Source organism: Ranitomeya imitator, chromosome 3, assembly GCF_032444005.1.
Source record: "Ranitomeya imitator isolate aRanImi1 chromosome 3, aRanImi1.pri, whole genome shotgun sequence".
Lineage (NCBI taxonomy): Eukaryota > Metazoa > Chordata > Amphibia > Anura > Dendrobatidae > Ranitomeya > Ranitomeya imitator.
The window spans coordinates 61,705,713-61,728,890 of NC_091284.1; the positions used below are offsets into that span (position 1 = coordinate 61,705,713).

At 46.6% G+C, this 23,178-nt stretch overlaps 2 protein-coding genes across 2 annotated transcripts in view; both read left to right on the plus strand.

The window, feature by feature from the left end:
- LOC138672689 (SAM domain-containing protein SAMSN-1-like) overlaps positions 1-5,481 on the plus strand; it is a 68,415-nt gene extending 62,934 nt beyond the window's left edge. The window contains exon 8 of the mRNA XM_069760901.1: positions 1,001-5,481. Within this exon, the coding sequence (XP_069617002.1) occupies positions 1,001-1,200 (200 nt within the window). The 3' untranslated portion in view covers positions 1,201-5,481. The remainder of the gene's footprint in view (positions 1-1,000) is intronic.
- A 7,645-nt stretch (positions 5,482-13,126) lies between these two features.
- HSPA13 (heat shock protein family A (Hsp70) member 13) lies at positions 13,127-22,037 on the plus strand. The gene is made up of 5 exons (XM_069760903.1): positions 13,127-13,321; positions 16,936-17,276; positions 17,518-17,731; positions 18,967-19,134; positions 20,153-22,037. The coding sequence occupies exons 1-5, from the start codon at positions 13,297-13,299 to the stop codon at positions 20,785-20,787; spliced, it is 1,383 nt and encodes a 460-aa protein (XP_069617004.1). The 5' UTR covers positions 13,127-13,296; the 3' UTR covers positions 20,788-22,037.
- Positions 22,038-23,178: the final 1,141 nt, after the last annotated feature.

Here is a 23,178-nt window from a genome sequence, read left to right on the forward strand (position 1 = left end):
CCAGTCATACGGGTTATGTCCTATCCTTCCCGGGGGACAGAGAGAGCGATAACATCTGTGAGGACCTTATGTGGAGCTTTAAGCCGTAAGGGACTACACCACCACAGCGCAAGGGAAGGCTATTGATTTCCACCTGGGTAAGGGGACTCCTAACTTGCCTTCAAGCTGGCCTGACCCTGCCTGCCCTGTTATCTGGTGCTCTGGACTGCAGATGCTGAAGTCTTCAGTAAACCAAGGTAAAGAGACAGCAAACCTGTGTCCTCATTCTTTACTGCACTCCTCACCATCTTCCATCTACACCACGGGAGCCCTGGGGATATACTTCACCTGTGGGAAGTTACACCATCTAGCTGCCATAACATCACCCCAGAGGACCCCTTAAAGCAGCATCAGTCCCCACTGACTGAATACCACAGGTGGCGTCACGAACACAAACTTTATTCCCTTTAAAGACATTTCCCCTTTAACGTTGGTGCCTAGGGCCATGGACCGGGTCGCCACCGTGACCCGGTACCGAGTACCTCAGCCTGTGGGGCGTGTCAATTACATGTGTTGAGGAATTGCCACAGGTTTCACCCTTTCCACGGAATGAAATCCATGATGAATTTGGCACAAAATTCCACAACTCAAAGTTCTGTGCAGGAATTTTCTGCGACGTGTAAATTAGATCTGCAGGAATCTTATCTATGCAACTGGTAATGTACTACACTGGGGATTTTCTGCACGCAAACTTGTGTAGGAATCCACACCAAATACGCAGTGTGTCAATGAACCCTCAAAGTGCCCATGATGGTCCCTCAAACGTGCGTTCAATGAGCACGAGCATCAGAACTGGATCAGAGAGGAAAAAAAATAGATAGATAGATAGATAGATAGATAGATAGATAGATAGATAGATAGATAGATAGATAGATAGATACTATTTCCTCTCAGCAGCGGTGCATTTCCGCCGTATTTCAGGATGTGTCACTGAGAAGACTTTCTGTTTCTGTTGTGACAGGTGAACATGAAGCTGGCACTGACGCGGTGACACAGACGCTCAGCCCTGACACCGCTGCAAACAAACGTGAACTAAGTGACTGTCCAAGAGATTCAGGATGTTACATTACATTGGAGAATTCAGAAAACAGCAAAGATGACGTCGAGTCAGAAAAACTGTGTGAATCTGTACAGAAAATCACCATTACCGAATCCCCCTAACTAGCCGTCACTGGGACATTTGTCAGAACTGAGGCACGAGCCCGTTTTCACAGTTTACACATGGTCGGCTCGTCAGATCCTTGAGTGCGATGTTCCCGTGGCAGATTTTCTCTCTCTTAGTATTTATTAGCGATGTATAAAGCAGTGGACAGAGCTGGACATGGCGGATCGACAGGATCTCACGGGGTTTGGGCGGCGCAGTTTCTATGTTACGACAAGAAGCGCTTATGACCATGACCATATACTGCAGACCGTCCGCCATGATCCAGTCCAAATCTTCAAGGATCTCATTACTGGTACTAGACAAGCCAAATCATTTACAGGGAACTCTCTGTCTCAACGGCTCTATATTTCTGCTGAGATATAGTTGTAGCGGAGTTTAGTTTGTCATTGCAATGTGCAGCTCTGTATAAAACCCGCAAGGATGTTTCCATGAGTTATGTCAAATGACAATTGCAGCCCTGCTACTTTGGACAATTCCAGCCCTGCTACTTCTGATAATTCCAGCCCTGCTACTTCTGACAAAGTCAGCCCTGCTACAGCTATAAAATCACTAGATGGTCGCCCGATTCTAACGCATCGGGTATTCTAGAATATGCTTGTCCATGTAGTATATTGCCCAGTCACGTAGTATATTGCCCAGCCACGTAGTATATAGCACAGCCCACGTAGTATATTGCCCAGCCACGTAGTATATTGCCCAGCCACGTAGTATACTGCCCAGCCACGTAGTATATTGCCCAGCCACGTAGTATATTGCCCAGCCACGTAGTATATTGCCCAGTCACATAGTATATTGCCCAGTCACGTAGTATATTGCCCAGCCACGTAGTATATAGCACAGCCCACGTAGTATACTGCCCAGCCACGTAGTATATTGCCCAGCCACGTAGTATACTGCTCAGCCATGTAGTATATTGCCCAGCCACGTAGTATATTGCCCAGTCACATAGTATTTTGCCCAGTCACGTAGTATATTGCCCAGCCACGTAGCATATTGCCCAGCCATGTGGTATATTGCCCAGCCACATAGTATATTGCCCAGCCACGTAGTATATTGCCCAGTCATGTAGTATATTGCCCAGCCACGTGGTATATTGCCCAGCCACATAGTATATTGCCCAGTCACGTAGTATATTGCCCAGCCACGTAGTATATTGCACAGCGACAGAGTATACAGCACAGAGCCACGTAGTATACAGACTTAAAATAAAAAATAAACATATACTCACCCTCCGTTGAAGTCCTGGCCCTGTGTGCGGTGCACACGGCAGCTTCCGGTCCCAGGGTTGGTATGGGCGCAGGACCTGCGATGACGTCGCGGTCACATGACCGTGACGTCACGGCAGGTCCTTCTCGCATACCATCTTTGCCACCGGAACCTGTCTCTTGCATGGAGCGGTCACCGGAGCGTCGCGAGGAGCGGGAAAGGCGGCGGAAGGTGAGTATATAATGATTTTTTTTTTAAATTATTTTTAACATTAGATTAGATGCTGCCATTAACCCTGTGTGAGCGCTGACTGGAGGGGATAATGGAGTGGGCACTGACTGCGGGGAGGAAGGAGCGGCCATTTTGGTGCCGGACTGTGGCCGTCGCTGATTGGTCGTGGCTGTTTTGCCGAGACCAATCAGCGAGTTGGATTTCCGTGACAGACAGAGGCCGCGACCAATGAATATCCGAGACAGACAGACAGACGGAAGTACCCCTTAGACAATTAGATATATAGATTCTTTTGGCATTGTACATAATGGCATATGTTGGGTATTAATAAATACATTATATCTTGGTGCTTCTGGTAGGAAAACAGTGACGACCTCAACCTTGTTGTGACCTTAGCCCCTATTTTAGTGCTGAGTGTCAGGATGTTCCCCACCACCCCTGGTTCCTGGCATGGAAACTCTCTGATAGACAACTTATTTTACTTTCTTCTCGCCTCCCACTAGTAACCACCATACCTATTCCCAATCCACCTTACCGATATGGGGACTTGTTTTTAGCAGGACCTTGAATGACCTTAGTTATTTTACCATATAATGTACTGGAAACCAGCAGAGGGGAAATGCAACTAATCCATTGTTTTTTAGGTTTTGTGGAAAAATGACCTGGTGACGTGATTCTCTGGCTTGGCACAATTATGGAGAAGCCAAACAAGTACACTTCTTCTTTTATTTAAGTGGTGACAACATTTCAGAACCCATTTCTATTTTTTTTGTTAGGGGCTCATATTTTGTGTGGCGACCTGCATTTACTATTGTCACAATTTTTGGTTACATAGAAGCTTTCAATCACTTTTTAGTGGATTTTTTAGGAATATGGTGGGGTGATCGAAAATGGCAATATTGGTATTTTAATTTTTTTTCCGTTTTCCTTGAACAGGCACGCCACCAGGATCACGCAACATTAAGGAGTTGTCTGGCCTTAGGGTGCTTAGTCCTTAGTCTGTAGTCACTCTTACTGCGTGCTGTGAGGTTTTTTGGAGCCTGACCGCCAGTGTATGATTTGTATACATGCGGTCACATGCCAACTAGATGTGCGCCGTCTCCTTCAACGCAAGCGTACTGAACAAGGCCAGACACGACTAGTTAGAATGTGGCCAAAAGTATCAAATCAGATACAATCGCCAGCACCAGAAGATCCTCATAGCGCGTAGTGTGCACGATGCGAGGATTTACAAGTCTGTAGTTACATACAGTGACTGCGGACTTGTACATCAAGGCCGGACAACCCTTTACACTGCCTCTGCCAGAGACTGATAGTGGCAAGCTAGTGCAGATAGATGCCGATAGAGGCAGTTGCTGGCTGTACAACACAGGTGGCACCTGCCATATTTCGAGCGGGGTCGGCTCCTGGGCCTGCTCCATACACCCACACCCGATATAAGATATAATAATACCTTTTATGTCAGGAACGGGCTAAAGTCAAAGTACTATTTCTTTTTTAACTCATGATTTGCCCCCTTCCTTTTCTCAATGACACCTTAGGAGATTAACTTCACTCATTACCCTTCGTCCTGGCTCTGACACCTACACATTACGGATGTAAATTCTGCTGTAAATATGTGTGCCTTTACTGTGATGTATATACCTATATTGTGTTCTATGCATCCTCTGTTATATTCCTATTCCATACTGTAACATCGCAGTCCCTACAATACAGATAGCGTGCAGGGGCGGACATGTTATATGGGGCTGCACAAGGGCCCAATAGGGTATAGCTATTTTACAAAAAACAGATGTGAATTCTCCACACCTCATTGTGAAAAATTTGCAACCACAAGGCATATAAACCACAAAATAAATTGACATGGTGCGAATTTCAAAAGCGCACCGCAGGCCAGTTTCTGCAGTGTAAAGCACAGTGGTCTACTTTCCTGGAACTTTTTATTTTTATTTGTGCACATAAATACAGAGCAGAAAAAAAACCCACACCATGGTGAGAAGTTATCTTAAGGGGTAGAGACCCTAGGCCCTCACCCGCCGGCCCCATGCCACTGAGCTCGTGCCCATAATTTATGATATACTGCAGAGCTGCAATCACAATTCTGCTGATTTCTATGGAGAGCAGTTGACAGATTCACCGCTAACAGATCAGTTGAGCTTTAGTAGAGTTTTTTCCTATATTAGATTACTGTAAAGTGCTTGGTGCGAAACTGACACCTCCCGAAAAGCAAATTCCCAGAGCAAGCACTGGACAGACACGGGTATATGAAAGTCATAGAGGAAGCAGCAAATCTTGTTCTATCCGACTCGAGCCTCAGTGTAATACATTGTCCATCTTGGGAGCCGGGCCCGCAGCTCGTATATTGAAGGGGTTTTGTATGATGATACAGCCCCTGATCTGTGACGACAGACACCCATCGATGACCTAGGGCATTATATCGGCCTTACGTAGGTGTAATCTCACCCTATATTTCATGTATCCAACGACTCCAGTTATAATCGGCAATGGCGTAACTGAGTGCGGGGATTGCAGTCGCATCAGGGCCCCGGAGCCTAGTTGGGCAAAAAAAGTCCCTTTGGCCCATATAGGATGACGACAATTATTAAATTAAGACCCAGAATAGTTGGGGGCCCTGTTGGGAGATTTTGCATTGGGGCCCACTAGCTTCACGTTTTGCCACTGATAATAGGTTTTGTGTAGATGTGATTAGTTCTATGAACTATTTTTCTTTTTTACTTTAACTCTTTTTACAATTTCTTACATTATGTGTTTTTCTTATATGAAGTGAATTTTGTATAAATCATGTAGAAAAGATTTGGAAATAAAGGGCGTTTCTGGTACCTGTTGTGAGCCCATGATTGTTAAAGAAATCTGTTACTCAGCCGCAGCAGAATTGAGATGAAGCCATTCTATTAGTCAGCCGCGCTGCAGGATTTTGTTTCGCTATTTGAGTGCATTTGCTTTTTCTTTGTTTTCTGGTTTCCAGCCTCCCAAGTGTGAATATTGTACCTATTGTCACGCAATGGGCGAGAGGACACCCAGTGTGCGGTACAACATGAGGTGAACACCAGGGAAGACGTACAGGGAGACCCTGGTGATAGGGAGGGGTCACCTCCCAACATAAACCTGAGTCTGATCACTGCCCTCCCTATCGTCCCTAGATGGGTCCTTCCCCCCATGCGTGATCACGTACCTAAGCCCCTGCTGGCTCTGAACTTATCCTGTCTGGTACTCAGGCCAGCGAGACACTAGTCCCACTGCCACAATAAGACAAGAGGTAGATACGACAAACAGTGGGAAAAGACACAACAAAAATAGCATCTCCAACAGGAAACTTCACTGCTGCAACAGGAACGACCACCTCCAAAGAGGTCAGTATAGAAGATCTGTAAGCAGCAAGGAATGAACCTAGAAGTGGGTTTCTATAGTGGAAGGGGGTGGTCACAAAGTGCTGCAGCTGAGAACTCAAGCTCCAAGTTCACAGCCAGAAGAGAAAGGGCCCTTAACCCTTTCAGCACCGAATGAAAGTAAATCCACTTCAATTCAAGGTAAATGACAAAACAGGGCCTGCGATCTACTAAATGTTGTGAGCTTCTTGATCCCAGATCCTCCAGGAGTCGCACCAGGACGTGACACACTCCTGACACCTATTCACTGCTTAAAGGGAACCCATATTTACCAACACCGGGTCACAATACTAAGGGTATCCGTGCAAATCGGACTGAGATAGGACCGCAATACCATGGCTCTCCCGACCCGAGGGTGACAGCTTCATATATTGAATGGTAGGTAGCCACTGACTGCCGTCAATTAATGCCACTGCCCGGGGCAGCACGCCCACAGCAGTATGACTGATGTCCTGGCGTGTGTCGGGAGAGCATGTAGGATAAGCCATACCTTTTTCTTCCTCCCTGCTCCTCGCACACTCAGGGAAGTGATATACATTGGTGTGGACGCGTCCCCTCCTCTATCTGGGCAGCAGCACTGATGACAGCAATCCTGGTCTAGTCCAGTGACCACTAGCAAGAACAATTAAAATGACTTTTTTAAACACTTACATTAAGCGTTTGGGCTAATTCAAGCATCATTAAAGAGTGTACTAGGAGGCTGATAATATCTTCTAGGGGTAAATCCAGATCTCAGGTTCCCTTGAAAAGAAGAGATCTTCATTATGTAACGGTAAGAATTTAACGAGAACTTGTCACCAGGCATCACTGATCTCTGTGCACACCCATACAAAGGAAGCTGTCAGTCACTGACTAGGACCACCCACTTGACCGAAAAGTCCCAAATCAGCAGGGACTGAAGTGAGAAAATTAAAAATAATACTGAATCTTTTCCCACAAACCTATATATCAACCTGCCAGCTCCTCCTGTTCTGTTCTACCATGCTGCCTACATAATTGTATAGATGGGTTCCCAAAAAAGAACTGGTGACACCTTTGACATGGAAAAAAAACAACATTTTCCTGGTTGTCTTAAGTTAATAAAATTGCAAGTTTCAGTCTGCAGTCTTCATAACTTCATTCTTTTTCACACCCCCTGCAGTTTGCAGCCTGATCAAAGCTTCACATTTTTCTCTCATGGGAGCGTCTCTCTCTGTAATATAGGCTGGATGTGAGCTTGGTGTATATCCAGTGTGCTGCTGTCTTCTGCAGATCATATATCAGCACAGATTCTATTTTGTAAGACTGTGTTCACACCGAGCTTTGACGAATTAGAAACTCTCCAAAAACCATCAGTTTTTGCGTTAAGTTCTTGGAGCAGAAACTGAGCTGAAACTCTCCAAAGTCTTCTTCAAAAACATGGAAGTTTCTGTTTAGTGTCTATATAAAAAACTAAGCAGGAAAAAATCGCAGTATAAACACAATCTGAGGCTACGGTTTTTCAAGGAGTTTTTTGGAGCTGAAAGTCAGCGGAAACTCTTTCCTCCTCCAAATCTCAAAGTTCCTCAAAATCTTATAGTTTCTTCTCAGTTTCTACTTCGAAACTTCAGCAAAAACATTCTGTGTGAACATCGCCTTAGGTATGTACACATGGCTTCTTTTAGATGGCAGCAAAGTTGCCGGTTTCTCCCAGACGAAGCTGCTTCAGGAGAACGCTGGTGGTCGTTCCTCGGAGGTGGCTTCACCAAAGTTCTTGCCAGCGTCTTATTTTGTACTTTGAAGTTGCTTGAAAAATGAACATTTCACTTCCGAACGCTGAAGTGGCAAATTGCTGGAATCGGGGTCTCTGCCCCTACATCAATCTGCATTCAAATTATATAGCAAAAGCCAGGTGACAGATTCCCTTTTAAAATAGTAGAGATCTGCATGTGACTGGGATACAAAGATGTGCGAACAGGACGCGAGATATAAATGCGGAAACGCTGAAAATAAACCCGCAGATAAAATCAAGCAAAATTCATTAATGAGGCAGAAGAGAATATGTAAATACTTCCTGATAGCCGTGAAGATCTGTATATTTTAGGACATGCAAGATAATTATCATCTTTACCATCACTGACCTAGATGTACAGGATCCTGCAGGCTGCCACTGAGGCGACAACAACCACACGCAAAAAAAGGTTTTTTACTTGTGCTTACTGCCATCTGCTGCTGCACAAAGAAAGCGCAGCTGCAAAAAATAAACTTTAATAAGTATGTATATCATCAAATGTAATTTCATCATTCATAAGCATTGAACACGTCATCAATTTTCTAAGTAAAAATATTTCTAAAGGTGCAAGGAAATTCTCCCCAGATGTTGGTAACAACCCATCTAATCCAAACAGGCAAATAAATCACCATAGGTGTCCATAAATTAAGTTATGTGTCATAATGAGAAATGACACAGGGAAAAATGAAGAAAGAGGGGTGGAAAAAGCTGCAAACTATCAGTAATTAGGTAGCAATCCTGCCATTGAGTGAGAAATAATGTCAGCAGGTTCAACTGATGGACTAAAAAAGGTGTCTCTGATAGGGCGAGTATCAAAAAGACTGACCGTCACATCCAAACATAAATCTGATAAGGTGAGGTCCCGGGCACATTCTGAGAAGCTCAGCCCCGGAAAGTACGCCTTGGTGCTCTGAAAGATGGCGCCCAGGTCAGAAGCCAGGGAGTCTCAGCACAGAGAAGGTTTTGCATGTTGTTCCTGCGTCCTGCGCTTACTCTTGCCCAGTATACCTCCCCAGTGCTCATTAGCTCCCCTGCCTCTGCTTGTGACATCAGCGAGACTCCACTGATAAACTAGATGGTCAGACACCACTGCCAGACCTGTGTCACCTGCAGCAAACCACAGGGAGAAGAATCTGACACCGGCATGCCATGTATGCATTACTCTGAAATTCTGCGGCATTACGGAAAAAATACGTAGAAAGGCCGGTGGGGGATATTGGCCCTGATTCATCAAACTTTTTACGGCAAAATTGTGATGTAAAAAGCTTTGAAAAGTCGTAAAATTTTGGTGCACAATTTCGCAACTATTGCATTTTTAACACCATTTTCGCCAACCTCCGACAATGTGGGCGGTACAGACCACCCGCTCGGCTTGTTAAATTCATGAAAACTGGTGGCGTTCCAAACACTACAAAACTTACTCCAATCCATGACTGGAATAAGATTAGTGGCGAGGTATACACGGAGGAGCACACCATTCATCAGGTGGACCGGATTCATTAAGACATGAGCGCTTCTTAATGATTCGGGAGCATCAGACTTCTCATCAAGACTGGTGTGAACAATGCCGGGCCTCATGAATTGGGACCAATGTGTTTTATGCTGACTAGTCAAAGGCCGGTCCCCAGCAGTTGCTTCCCGCCACACTCCCTTACATTGACAGGTCTCTCCCTGAGAGTGCGCAATATCACATTCACATGCAAGGGCTGGGGAGCTGGTAAGCACTGAGGACATATACTGGGCTGCAGGAAGACACAGGAAATAGGGTGTCCACTACTATATAACCCCTTATAAACCACTCCACTGTCACCATAAAATAAACGTTTGGTATACTTATGGGCATCGTTCCTCCAATCGCAGTGCTGTGGCTTCCCAGCAGTCATGTAGTGCGTGACCTTGTGACATCTGTAAGTAACATCTGGGTGACATCCGTATATCCGGTGTCTGTGTCCATGTGTGCCCATCCATGTGCCATTCGTGTGTCCGTGTGACACATACCGGCACCAGGAAAAAGCAGTACAGTTCTCGCTGTTCCCAGGCGCCAGGTGCTGAAGACAGATCTCATCATTGTTGCCTGGACTCTCTGACCTCAGCGTGACCAGGTGACAATGATGGGAGTATTCAGCACCTGCTGTGTGGATCATGTGTAAAATAAAGAATAAAAAAATGGCAAATGCTAATCAGACAGCTGTGGGTTGATATTAATAGCCTGGGAAGGGGCCAGGGATATTGTCCCCCCCTTCTAGGCTACCAACATCAGCCCTCAGCTGCCTCAGAAATGGTGCATGAATAAGATGTGCCAAGTTTGGCACCTAGCCTCACTCTTCCCACTTGTGTGATGGCAAGTGGGGTAACTTGCTAACCCCATAGAGGTTCCCACGAGCAGCTCACTGTGAAAGGGGGCCGATGAACTGCGGTGACCTCAAGGAAATCCCTGTTAGCAAGGTGAGAAATTTCTCACTGTGCTATTGGTGACGTCATGAATGTTAACCCAGTTCATCGAGGCACTCACACTGAACTGAGCATTGGAACAGCGTCAGTGACCGGCGGTAATCTAAAAAAATAATCAAACAGCATGTTCTTCACTTGTCTGATGAGAAGATAATCCATTTGTCCCACACCGTAATCCATCTCTGCTACATCTGGATGTCTTGATGAATGGTGGCATGATGCGACCGTTCACCCTGACATCCAAGAGACACGGAGTTGCTGAGAGCTCAGCTTCAATGATGAGCGGTAATGTCACTGAGGTTACCACCAGTCACTGAGGCTGTTCCCATGCCAGTATGAGTGGCCCGATGAACTGGGCAACCTTCATAACATCACTGTAGGTCATGGAGGACTTTATTCTTGCTGTGTCTTTCTTACAATATGACTATAGGGTTAGTAATGGGGTCATCATATAGACACCTTTCCATTACTAACTCCTGGGCTTGATGTCAGCTGAAAATACAAAATGGACATTAACCACAACCCTATTAAGCCACTCGCCACCATACCAGGGCAGGTGGGAAGAGCGAGGCTAAGTGCAAGATTTGGCACATCTTCTTGATGTGCCATTTCTGGGGTGACTGAGGGCTGATGTTCGTAGCGTGGGTGGGGGCTAATATCTGTGGCCCCTTCCCTGGCTATTAATATCAACCCACAGCTGTCTGTTTACCCTTTGCTGGTTAGATTTTATTGGAGGACCCTACATCATTTCTTTTTACTGGGGACCCCCGTAAATTCACCAGTAAAGGCTAAGCTAACAGCTGTGAGCTGCTATTAATAGTTTGGGAACCTTATGAGGTATTGTCACATTTCCCAGATTAGTAACATCAGACCCTAGCATTGGGCTTTCTCTTTGCTGGTTATCAAAATTATGCAGGAGTCCATGCCATGTTACACACGATGTACACAGCGGGTGCTGAATACAACTCCCATCATTGTCGGCTGGTCACGATGATCACAGGAAGCCCAGGTGACAATGATGAGAGCTGCCTTCAGCAGCCGGGGCCTAAGAACAGCGAGAACTGTACTGCTTTTCCCAGGCGCCGGTACGTATCACTCTGATAACTCCCATCATTGTCAGCTGGTCGCGATGATCACAGGAAGCCCAGGCGACAATGATGAGAGCTGCCTTCAGCAGCCGGGGCCTGAGAGCAGCGAGAACTGTACTGCTTTTCCCAGGTGCCGGTACGTATCACTCTGATAACTCCCATCATGTCAGCTGGTCGCGATGATCACAGGAAGCCCAGGTGACAATGATGAGAGCTGCCTTCAGCAGCCGGGGCCTAAGAACAGCGAGAACTGTACTGCTTTTCCCAGGCGCCGGTACGTATCACTCTGATAACTCCCATCATTGTCAGCTGGTCGCGATGATCACAGGAAGCCCAGGCGACAATGATGAGAGCTGCCTTCAGCAGCCGGGGCCTAAGAACAGCGAGAACTGTACTGCTTTTCCCAGGCGCCGGTACGTATCACTCTGATAACTCCCATCATTGTCAGCTGGTCGCGATGATCACAGGAAGCCCAGGCGACAATGATGAGAGCTGCCTTCAGCAGCCGGGGCCTAAGAACAGCGAGAACTGTACTGCTTTTCCCAGGCGCCGGTACGTATCACTCTGATAACTCCCATCATTGTCAGCTGGTCGCGATGATCACAGGAAGCCCAGGCGACAATGATGAGAGCTGCCTTCAGCAGCCGGGGCCTAAGAACAGCGAGAACTGTACTGCTTTTCCCAGGCGCCGGTACGTATCACTCTGATAACTCCCATCATTGTCAGCTGGTCACGATGATCACAGGAAGCCCAGGCGACAATGATGAGAGCTGCCTTCAGCAGCCGGGGCCTAAGAACAGCGACAACTGTACTGCTTTTCCCAGGCGCCGGTACGTATCACTCTGATAACTCCCATCATTGTCAGCTGGTCACGATGATCACAGGAAGGCCAGGCGACAATGATGAGAGCTGCCTTCAGCAGCCGGGGCCTAAGAACAGCGAGAACTGTACTGCTTTTCCCAGGCGCCGGTACGTATCACTCTGATAACTCCCATCATTGTCAGCTGGTCACGATGATCACAGGAAGCCCAGGTGACAATGATGAGAGCTGCCTTCAGCAGCCGGGGCCTGAGAGCAGCGAGAACTGTACTGCTTTTCCCAGGCGCCGGTACGTATCACTCTGATAACTCCCATCATTGTCAGCTGGTCGCGATGATCACAGGAAGACAATGATGATCTGATGATAATGAGCCTGCTGAAAACCCTTCTTGAAAGGACGGGACCTAGAAACCTAAAAAAAGCCCCAGTGGATAGAGTGAGAATTGCAAGATGATCTTTCTTTAGAAAGATCATCGTATGAAACAAATGTCATTTTTTTAAAATACATGTCACACAAAAACCTGAAGTAAACAGCAGGTTATTTCCCATCACACGCTCCCTTTAAAATCTATGAAGTCCAAGCAAAGTGTATATAGTGTGAAAAGATATTTCATAAGGAAAATGGCTTCTCTTCATGGTCATTTTCCTTTCTCCTGCGGGAAAGCAGGATGTCTTACATGTACGTATTTTCCCAGTGTTTAGCGCATTTTCAGGTGATCACACCTGTATTACCTCTGCAGCGCAGATATTAGGACTACAACAAAATGGCTGCCGGAAAAACTAAGTGCGGACAGTAAATACCTGCATATTTTCACACAGTCTCCCTCTAGTACTGAGTTTCCAAGGCGACAGGACGCTGAGCCTCACTGTGAGCTCGCATCACTGACGTAAGAATATAGAGGCCTTGTAACCCCGCCCACTTCTACGTGCCTCGCTCTGTCAGTGGTCACACTCTACGCTACGCATGCGCACAACAATGCCGGTCCGTGAAGACGGCGCACAGTACTGGAGAGGCCCCAGCATGCAGCGCGGCTGGCGGCTGTGTATGTGATAAGGTACAGTCATCACTGAGCAGCAGCGCAGGAAGCTGCTTCTCTTGTAGGAAGTGAGAGACGATAGAGATCTGCGTACACCGGGACCATGTCCGGGGAGATGACGATACTGGGTGAGTTATGTGGAGGATGACACTGCGGGGACACGTTCAACCAAGGGTCTCAGCTGTACATATAAAACAGAATGGAGGAACTTACCACGGGGGGAGGTTATCGAAACCTATTGAAGAGTGGTTGTCCTCAGCATCCAATGAACTATCAGCTTTCATTTCACAAAGGGTCTGTGAAAGATGAGAGCTGGAATCTAATTGGATGTTAGTTATGAAAGGTGAGTCCTGGCATCTGATTGGCTGTACCGCTGAGAAATGGCAGCTGGAATCTGATTGGCTGTGCTGCTGAGAGGTTGCAGCTGGAATCTGATTGGCTGTAGCGCTGAGAGGTGGCAGCTGGAATCTGATTGGCTGTACCGCTGAGAGATGGCAGCTGGAATCTGATTGGCTGTACCGCTGAGAGATGGCAGCTGGAATCTGATTGGCTGTACCTCTGAGAGATGGCAGCTGGAATCTGATTGGCTGTGCTGCTGAGAGGTTGCAGCTGGAATCTGATTGGCTGTAGCGCTGAGAGGTGGCAGCTGGAATCTGATTGGCTGTACTGCTGAGAGATGGCAGCTGGAATCTGATTGACTGTACCGCTGAGAGATGGCAGCTGGAATCTGATTGACTGTACCGCTGAGAGATGGCAGCTGGAATCTGATTGGCTGTACTGCTGAGAGGTGGCAGCTGGAATCTGATTGGCTGTACCTCTGAGAGATGGCAGCTGGAATCTGATTGGCTGTACTGCTGAGAGAGGGCAGCTGGAATCTGATTGGCTGTACCGCTGAGAGAGGGCAGCTGGAATCTGATTGGCTGTACTGCTGAGAGAGGGCAGCTGGAATCTGATTGACTGTACCGCTGAGAGATGGCAGCTGGAATCTGATTGACTGTACCGCTGAGAGATGGCAGCTGGAATCTGATTGGCTGTACTGCTGAGAGGTGGCAGCTGGAATCTGATTGGCTGTACCTCTGAGAGATGGCAGCTGGAATCTGATTGGCTGTACTGCTGAGAGAGGGCAGCTGGAATCTGATTGGCTGTACTGCTGAGAGAGGGCAGCTGGAATCTGATTGGCTGTACCGCTGAGAGAGGGCAGCTGGAATCTGATTGGCTGTACCGCTGAGAGAGGGCAGCTGGAATCTGATTGGCTGTACCGCTGAGAGAGGGCAGCTGGAATCTGATTGGCTGTACCGCTGAGAGAGGGCAGCTGGAATCTGATTGGCTGTACCGCTGAGAGATGGCAGCTGGAATCTGATTGGCTGTAGCGCTGAGAGGTGGCAGCTGGAATCTGATTGGCTGTAGCGCTGAGAGGTGGCAGCTGGAATCTGATTGGCTGTAGCGCTGAGAGGTGGCAGCTGGAATCTGATTGGCTGTAGCGCTGAGAGGTGGCAGCTGGAATCTGATTGGCTGTAGCGCTGAGAGGTGGCAGCTGGAATCTGATTGGCTGTAGCGCTGAGAGAGGGCAGCTGGAATCTGATTGGCTGCACCTCTGAGAGATGGCAGCTGGAATCTGATTGGCTGCACCTCTGAGAGATGGCAGCTGGAATCTGATTGGCTGCACCTCTGAGAGATGGCAGCTGGAATCTGGCTGCACCTCTGAGAGATGGCAGCTGGAATCTGATTGGCTGCACCTCTGAGAGATGGCAGCTGGAATCTGATTGGCTGTAGCGCTGAGAGATGGCAGCTGGAATCTGATTGGCTGTAGCGCTGAGAGGTGGCAGCTGGAATCTGATTGGCTGTACTGCTGAGAGAGGGCAGCTGGAATCTGATTGGCTGTACTGCTGAGAGAGGGCAGCTGGAATCTGATTGGCTGTACTGCTGAGAGAGGGCAGCTGGAATCTGATTGGCTGTACTGCTGAGAGAGGGCAGCTGGAATCTGATTGGCTGTACTGCTGAGAGAGGGCAGCTGGAATCTGATTGGCTGTACTGCTGAGAGAGGGCAGCTGGAATCTGATTGGCTGTACTGCTGAGAGAGGGCAGCTGGAATCTGATTGGCTGTACTGCTGAGAGAGGGCAGCTGGAATCTGATTGGCTGTACTGCTGAGAGGGGGCAGCTGGAATCTGATTGGCTGTACTGCTGAGAGAGGGCAGCTGCAATCTGATTGGCTGTACTTTTGAGAGATGGCAGCTGGAATCTGATTGGGTGTACTGCTGAGAGAGGGCAGCTGGAATCTGATTGGCTGTACCGCTGAGAAATAGAAGTAAAGAAAAAAACTCTCACCCGGCTTTAGGTGGTCTTGGAAGCACTGAACTGCCAGGAATCTCTTGAACAGATGAATAAAAGGAGGAGACGATCGAGCGTCCAAACCTGCAAAAATGTATTGGATTAAAAAAGAGGCTCCATCCTGAGTGTAGACGCAGCGGTGCGTTTACAACATCCATTACAGAGTAATTTTAATAGCCATCGACCAATCGAAATACATATGATCAGTCACATGATACAGTGTCCTGATTAGATAAAAACACCACAATATTCTATATATGAGAAACGCACATAAACAAATAATGATAAAAGCACGGCAGGAATGTGAGCGAGTACACAGGAACCAAACGGAACATCAGACCTCAGTAATGAAACATGGAGTCTGGCTTCATGTGGAGGCCATTAGGATGTGGTGTCCGAGCTGCGTCCAGAGGGTGTTCTCTGATGTTCTTTGTCTTGCTGCATAAGTACGAGGACATTTTTTCCTTTGCTGCGGGGCGATTGATAAAGGGGTTATCCAGTACTATTTGGTTTTTTTTTACTTCAGGCCTAAGAACTGGTCGCTCCCCAGGGACCACACAACGACTTACCAACGATCACGGCCAGGTGGTATCGCTGGTCGTGATCGTTGGTAAGTCGTTTAGTGTAACGGTACCTTTACTGAAATGTAGCTGCTACCTATCTGACTATTTGTCCCCGGCTCTGGTGTCTGCCAGCACCGACCTCTCCTGGTGAATCATTGATTAGAGTTGAGCAAATTTTTCAAAATTCAGTTCAGATTACGATCAGCAACGAATATTTTTACAATATTCACCGAACATCATAGGAGTAGAAATGAATGAATATGTTCAGAGCTCATCATCAAACATACATAGGGCATGAATATGGTAGATTCAGATTCGGCGACCGATTCTGAACATGTTCACTCAACTCTGCCATTGACTTCTGCTCACATGAGATCAACAGGGCAGCGGCTTCTGATCCGCTCTGCTCTAACGGGGTGTGACTGCCAATGTCGTCCTCGGTGGACGGCCGACGTCGTCCTCGGTGGATGGCCGGCACCCTGCTGCCTAACTGCGGGGAGTTGGCTGCCGGTCAGCATGGTGTCGGTAGTTGCGCCCCATTGTCAGAGCAGCCTGGAAGAAAAAGAACTGCTCTGTTGAAGAAGTAGAGCAGCTGAATCACGCGCAGGAGCAGCAGCTACCTGCCTGTTAATTCTTATGGCCATAGTGAAAAAAAAATAGTCGTGGACAGCCCCCCTAACAATTTACTAGAAGAGGGAGGCTGGGCGTCATTTGTGGTAATTGCCCACATGCCCTTATACGTTCTGTGGGTTTCACCCTTGTTTGTTTATGTCCCTGTATACACTACATGGTGAAGGCTCCTCTTATCCAGCCAGACATATGATCATGTCCATTTCTTGTGTTATTCCAGGTTCTGCTATTCTGACTCTGCTCCTGGCGGGCTACCTGGCGCAGCAGTATCTCCCTATGCCTACTCCAAAGGTGATTGGCATAGATCTTGGAACGACGTACTGCTCGGTTGGCGTCTTTCATCCTGGCACAGGAAAAGTAAAAGTCATCGCAGATAGCAGCGGACATCAGAGTATACCGAGCATCGTGTCCTTCACTGAAGACGACGTGTACGCCGGGTACGAAGGCCTGGAGCTCGCCGACTCCAATCCACAGAACACCATCTATGACGCCAAAAGATTTATTGGAAAAACGTTTACCCATGAGGAGCTGCAAAGAGAAAGTGACAGGTATCCGTTCAAGGTGAGAGAGGTGCTGGGGAAGAACACGTAACTACATTATAGGAGAATTGTACATCTGCGTTATGTTATAATTGTAAAATAATAATATATTATGTGTTATATCGTATTGTGACCCAAAGCTGCTAGTTGGGATCCAAAACATTTGACAGCCTTGTCTGCAGACTCCAAATCTATGGTTGTCAGGTCCAAATGTCTATTCAGAAATACGTGCACCGGGCTGAATCTGATCTCTTCTATTTTAGGTTCTCTACAAAAATGGGGAAGCTGTGTATTCGATCAAAACCAACGAGACCTTTACTGTGACCCCGGAGTACATTGGCTCTCAGCTGCTTCTAACGCTAAAGAAGATGGCGGAGGAGTATCTTGGTCTTCCGGTCTCGAAAGCAGTCATCTCCGTGCCGGCAGAGTTCGATGAAAGACAGCGCAACTACACTGTTAAGGCGGCTAATCTCGCAGGTGTGTGGTCCAGAGCGGTATTAACCCAAACGCAATTCTAGGAGGTTCCGAAGGGCGGTTTTATTTATCAGCCATTCTGACCAGCTGAGGTGCTGGAAGTCAGACCCCAATTGGGATTTTCTAAGGATCCGGGATCAATGTTTAGGTGCTGGAGAACCTTTTAACTTGGCATAGATGGGGTGTAGTCTGTGCTGCTACCTCAGGAGCTTAGCAGTGATTGACAGCCAGACTCGGGTGTAACAGCTGGAATTATATAAACCTCTTATTTTAGCGGTTTAATGCCATGTTCATGTGGTGTCTAGATGGTTGGACGGAGGGAGGGAGTTCCCTCTGTCCACAACATGAGCGAGGGGTGCAGACCTCTGGCTCCAGCACCTACAAAAGCCTGAGGCCGAGGAGTCAAATAGACTACCTATGTAAAAGCAGACAGAAACCATTTTACTCATAATTGTTGTCACCTGTCCACATTTTAATGTTCCTCCCAGGCATGGGACAGATGACGTGACCTGAATGGTCCTTTAGCTGCTTGGGACCTGCAGCATCCGGGCAGCGGTAGTGATGTCCATGTAGCTTCCTCTCCCGCCCTGTACCGATCGTGCTGATCAGTTTCGGGCAGGAGGGGAGAGAGCTGTGCTGCTACACAGTTCTCTCAGTGATTGGGGAGGACGTGGTGCAAGTGTTCTAGATTTATTGAAATTTATGACTATGGACAATTAGACTCACACACTTTTTTTTTCTTGCTAAAAAGTGCATTTTAAAGTAAAAAAAAAATAAAAATAATACAGTATATAAATTTGGCATTGTAGTTATAGTAAGCGAGACGTCGTTTACGCTGCACAGCGAACCTTGCAAAATTTTTAATGGGAGATGGAAAAATTACCTTTTTTTTCTATAATAAAGCTTCTCTCAGAGATACATAATAAAATGTAATTAGGTTTGCAAAGTCCTTATTTGGCTACATCGGTGGGGGAAAAAGGAAGTTATGGCTATCAAAGAAATGGCTGCTTCAGTTAAATTAAAAAAAAAAAAAAAAATCCGTGTCGGCCACAGGTGAGGGCAACTTGTCCCTTCATTACAGTGACCTAATCATCTGACTGGCTTGTTCATGGGATTGACCTCCAGGGTATATCACAAACATGACACTTCCCTGCCGTGGTGGCTTTGGTCCATTTTTGTCATTGATGTATTTCACCAGGATGTGAGTGTCGTTTAATATCCGTGTCTCCACACTATAGGTCTAGATATTTTGAGGATCATCAATGAGCCCACAGCAGCAGCCATGGCCTACGGACTACACAAGGCTGACGTGTTCAATGTGCTGGTGGTGGATTTGGGAGGAGGAACGCTGGATGTCTCCCTGCTGAACAAGCAAGGAGGGATGTTCCTAACGAGATCCATGGCGGGTAAGAGCCTCTGTGAGCGGTGCCCACCGGACAACGAGGGCCGGTTAGTCAGACTAATTAGCCTATAGGGATCACACAGATGGCATGCCAGCGCTCCTCATGTAGCAATATATACAATACACACTTTCCGAATATTGTTGTTTGTGCTTAATACCAATAGAGATCATTTAACCCCTTCCCACACATGGACTTAACTGTATGCCCAGATCGGATGTGATTTCCCACACAGTAACGACTCCACAATGTCACGGGCTCAGGAGTTGTGCCCACACCGTGATCTACAGGAGCCTGCTGAGCTGCTGCGCCCAGACCTTGCTCCGATTCCCGCACTTTAATTCCTCAGTTGCCGCTGATCTCCCTCTGTCAGCCCATTGGCAACCCCGCAGCGCATTCGTGGGGTACTGATGGATTGCCAAGTCTTTAATGGATACTGAAAAATAAACAGAAGTTTCAACACATCGCAAAAATAAAGAAATTAAAATAAACATATTTGTAATTGCCACATCTGATCCATCAAAATATATAAATACTTAACCCCTATGGTAAATGCTGAAAAGCAAAATAAAATCACAAAACCAGAATTGCCTTGTTTAGATTGCTGCACCTCCCCCCCAGAAATGCAGTAAAGTGATCCAATCATCATCACCGCAAGGTGAGACCAGTGGGTTTTATTTGTGACAAGCTGTCATGAACAAGTAGTTATAAAGCTCAATTCACGGAAAAATAAAGTTATTGCTCTCGAAGGATGGCGACACTAACTAAATATGTTATTTTACTGTATATAAAGTTCTTAATTTCTTTAGTTACTAAAATGTAAGTAAAGAAAATGATAAATGTTTGGTATCCTTGTAACCAGACTGGCACGCCAGATCAATTTCATCTCTTTTTTTTTATAAATATATAGAAAAAAAAATTGTATAGTGAAATGTTAAAATGTAAATATATACCCTGGGAAGGGGTTAAAGAGGGTATCTGTCCATTTGTTCATTGGTTCTACTTGTCTCTTGTATCCTTACAGGTAACAATAAGCTCGGCGGACAGGATTTCAATCAGAGGCTTCTACAGTATTTATATGACAGTATTTATGCCACATACGGGTCACTGCCACCACTGAAAGAAGAAATCCACAGGCTCCGGCAGTCCGTGGAGGCCGTCAAGCTGAACCTCACCTTGTACGATTCCTCCTGGGTCCGTATGCCACTGACATTGCCCACACGACAACCAAGTAAAGCGGATGAGCAGAGCGAAAAGATGGAGGAAGCCGCACGGCGTGAGGAGGACCGTCAGCATGACCACAGCAATATGGAGCAGGTCCATTTTGAAGCTGAGATTTCACGAAAGCTCTTTGAGCACCTGAACGAAGACCTTTTCCAAAAGGTTTTGGTGCCCATTGAACGAGTGCTAAAGGAAGGACACCTCCAAAAGGATGAAGTGGATGAAATTGTCCTTGTAGGGGGCTCCACTCGCATACCCCGCATACGCCAAGTTATCAGGGACTTCTTTGATAAAGAACCGAATACATCTGTAGACCCGGATTTGGCTGTGGTCACAGGAGTGGCTATACAAGCGGGCATTGTGGGCGGATCCTGGCCACTTCAAGTCAGCGCCATAGAAATACCGAACAGACATTTAAGGAAAACTAACTTTAACTGAAGCCGTTTTGTACCGATTCCAGAATGTATTTAAGAGCGACATCAGAGTTGACACTTTATCTTATTTTCAGTCCTATCCTCCAAAAGAATTATTTATTTTTTTAAAAGATGTGAGAAAAAGACGCATATGGAGCCTGCCGTCACTTTATAATCCTGCTCTGTATATTTATTACACTTTGGTTTCTATGATATAATTCGTATCCACTGTCCATGAGCCTTACTTGAATGTAAATCTGTATGTTTAAAGGGAACTAGTCAGGAGATCCATGGGGAGGAGCCAGATGGAAGAAGTCAGGAGGAGGAGCCAGAGGGAGGAGCCAGTAGGAGGAGCCAGAGGGAGGAGTCAGGAGGAGAAGCCAGAAGGATAAGTCAGGAGGAGGAGCCAGAGGGAGGAGTCAGGAGGAGAAGCCAGAGGGACTTGTTTTCTCTGAAATTGCACAGAGTAAAACATGGAGGAACATGTATCCAGTGTAGCAGATTTTTGCCTCCTTTTTTCCACCAACATCTACACTTTTCTTAAAAGTGGGTGCAGCTTCTCTGGAGGTGACACCAGCAGCGCAATGAATATGAAATAATTCACACCAGAGTCTGATGTAAATTATAGCCCAGATCTATGCCATCTCCTAGTTGGTGCATATTTCACATCTGTGCCATGGGGGTGGGCCACCATGCAACTATTGACCCTTTCCTGACATCCACTGTGCATAGGCGCTGCATGTTCGGTGTGAGTGTATGGCGCGGCCGCAGGAGCTGAGCCTGCTCCGTGCACTGTAGTGTCTGGCCGGTGTTATACAGCCAGCACCCTCCTCTAACAGCAGTTATTGGACTTTAACCACCTAAACTCCACTGTGTATCTCTGTACGTGGCACAATCCTGGTGACTCGCTAACTTGGGCACCACAGAAATCCGATCTATCAATATATAAAATTATTTATCCCATATAGAAAACACTGTAAAGCAAGAATTAACACAGAATTATACTACTGAAAATCACACATCAAACCTGCTACTGTTCCATCAATGACGGAAAAATAGAAAAACTGTGCAACCCAGCGGTCTGTAGCCCATGCCCCCCCGTAGTCCGCCCATGACTCTCCTGTCAGGTTCCCTTTTATGCACAGACGACCTGCCATTCCTATTTTTCAGTTTTGCGCAATGTATATAACTGTATGCAGTATCATTTATGTCGATCAGGGAGTGTACGTGGTCTGACATGAATCTAAAGGGAATTAAACTTTTCTCATTTTTTTTTTTTTGGTATCTTATTCTTCTTTATATGAAATCCCATTACAGGGGGTGTAAGAGGGTACCTTGTGTTCACAGATGGGTGGTGGCCACCCACTGGGACACATCGATCATTAGAATGCGGAACTCTTTTTCTTGCTCGAATGGAACGTTGGGAGAACAATGCGATCTGAAATCAGACGTGCGATCGATGGCTCCATCAGCCGGCCGGCTCCCCCATATGGATTGGACCCTCGGCCAAATCCGTGAACATCGAAGTGTACAACCAATAATGGTCTTATGTGTATGGGGCCTTAACAGATGAATCACCAATTAGCTGCCCGGATGTTTCACTCTCACTGTTGGGGGGAACGAGACGTGTTTTTCTTTCATGGCAATATGTTTTGTTATCAGACATTTTAAATTTTGGCTGCTTACCTACTATTAAATACAGGTCAGTGTTTACTACAAAAAACGGACCCGCACCTCCGAACCGAATAAAGCTGCCATAACTGCATAATATACAAACAAGGAAATACTGCTCGGAGCTGCTGCTTAGTTTGTTTGTTTTTTGTACTGTAGTTTTGGAGGTGTTAACTGACCTTTAATCTATGAGTGACCTCCCCCTGTTACAGGGTCCCCCATAGTAAACCTCACACTGTCCGAGGGTCCCCCATTGTTTAGGATGCCACCACATCACAAGTTTTAATAAACAAACAAAAAAAAATCTCGTTTACACGCCTACTCCGGGATCCTAACTAGTTCCCCAGCGAGGCAATGCCGACGCCCACACAGTACGTCAATGTCGTGGCACCAGCACTTCTTCCTGTGCTTCACCCTGTTGTGCTGCAGACCACAGTCATAAAGTGACCGGTGGTCTACAGAACAGGGAGACCGTGCCTACCGCAGAGCTTAACGCCTTCACGCCATGGGCATTTTCCGTGGTTGTTTTTTTTTTTAATGTTTTTTCCTCACTTCCCAAGAGCCTTGACTTTTTTTAAAAAAAATTTCCCATCAATATGGCCGTACGAAGGCTTGTTTTTTGCGGGACAAGTTGCTTTTTTGAACGACACCATGGATTTTACCATGTAAATGGGAAATGTTTAAGAACATCCTAAATAGGCAGTGTAAGCGGTTTATACCTTGTGGGAATAAAAGGACTAGAAAT

Coding starts and splice junctions, on each gene's coding strand:
- HSPA13 (XM_069760903.1), top strand. CDS start 13,297: ATGTCCGGGGAGATGACGATACTGG. Junction 13,322..16,935: donor CGGGGAGATGACGATACTGG/GTGAGTTATGTG, acceptor GTGTTATTCCAG/GTTCTGCTATTCTGACTCTG. Junction 19,135..20,152: donor CCTAACGAGATCCATGGCGG/GTAAGAGCCTCT, acceptor GTATCCTTACAG/GTAACAATAAGCTCGGCGGA.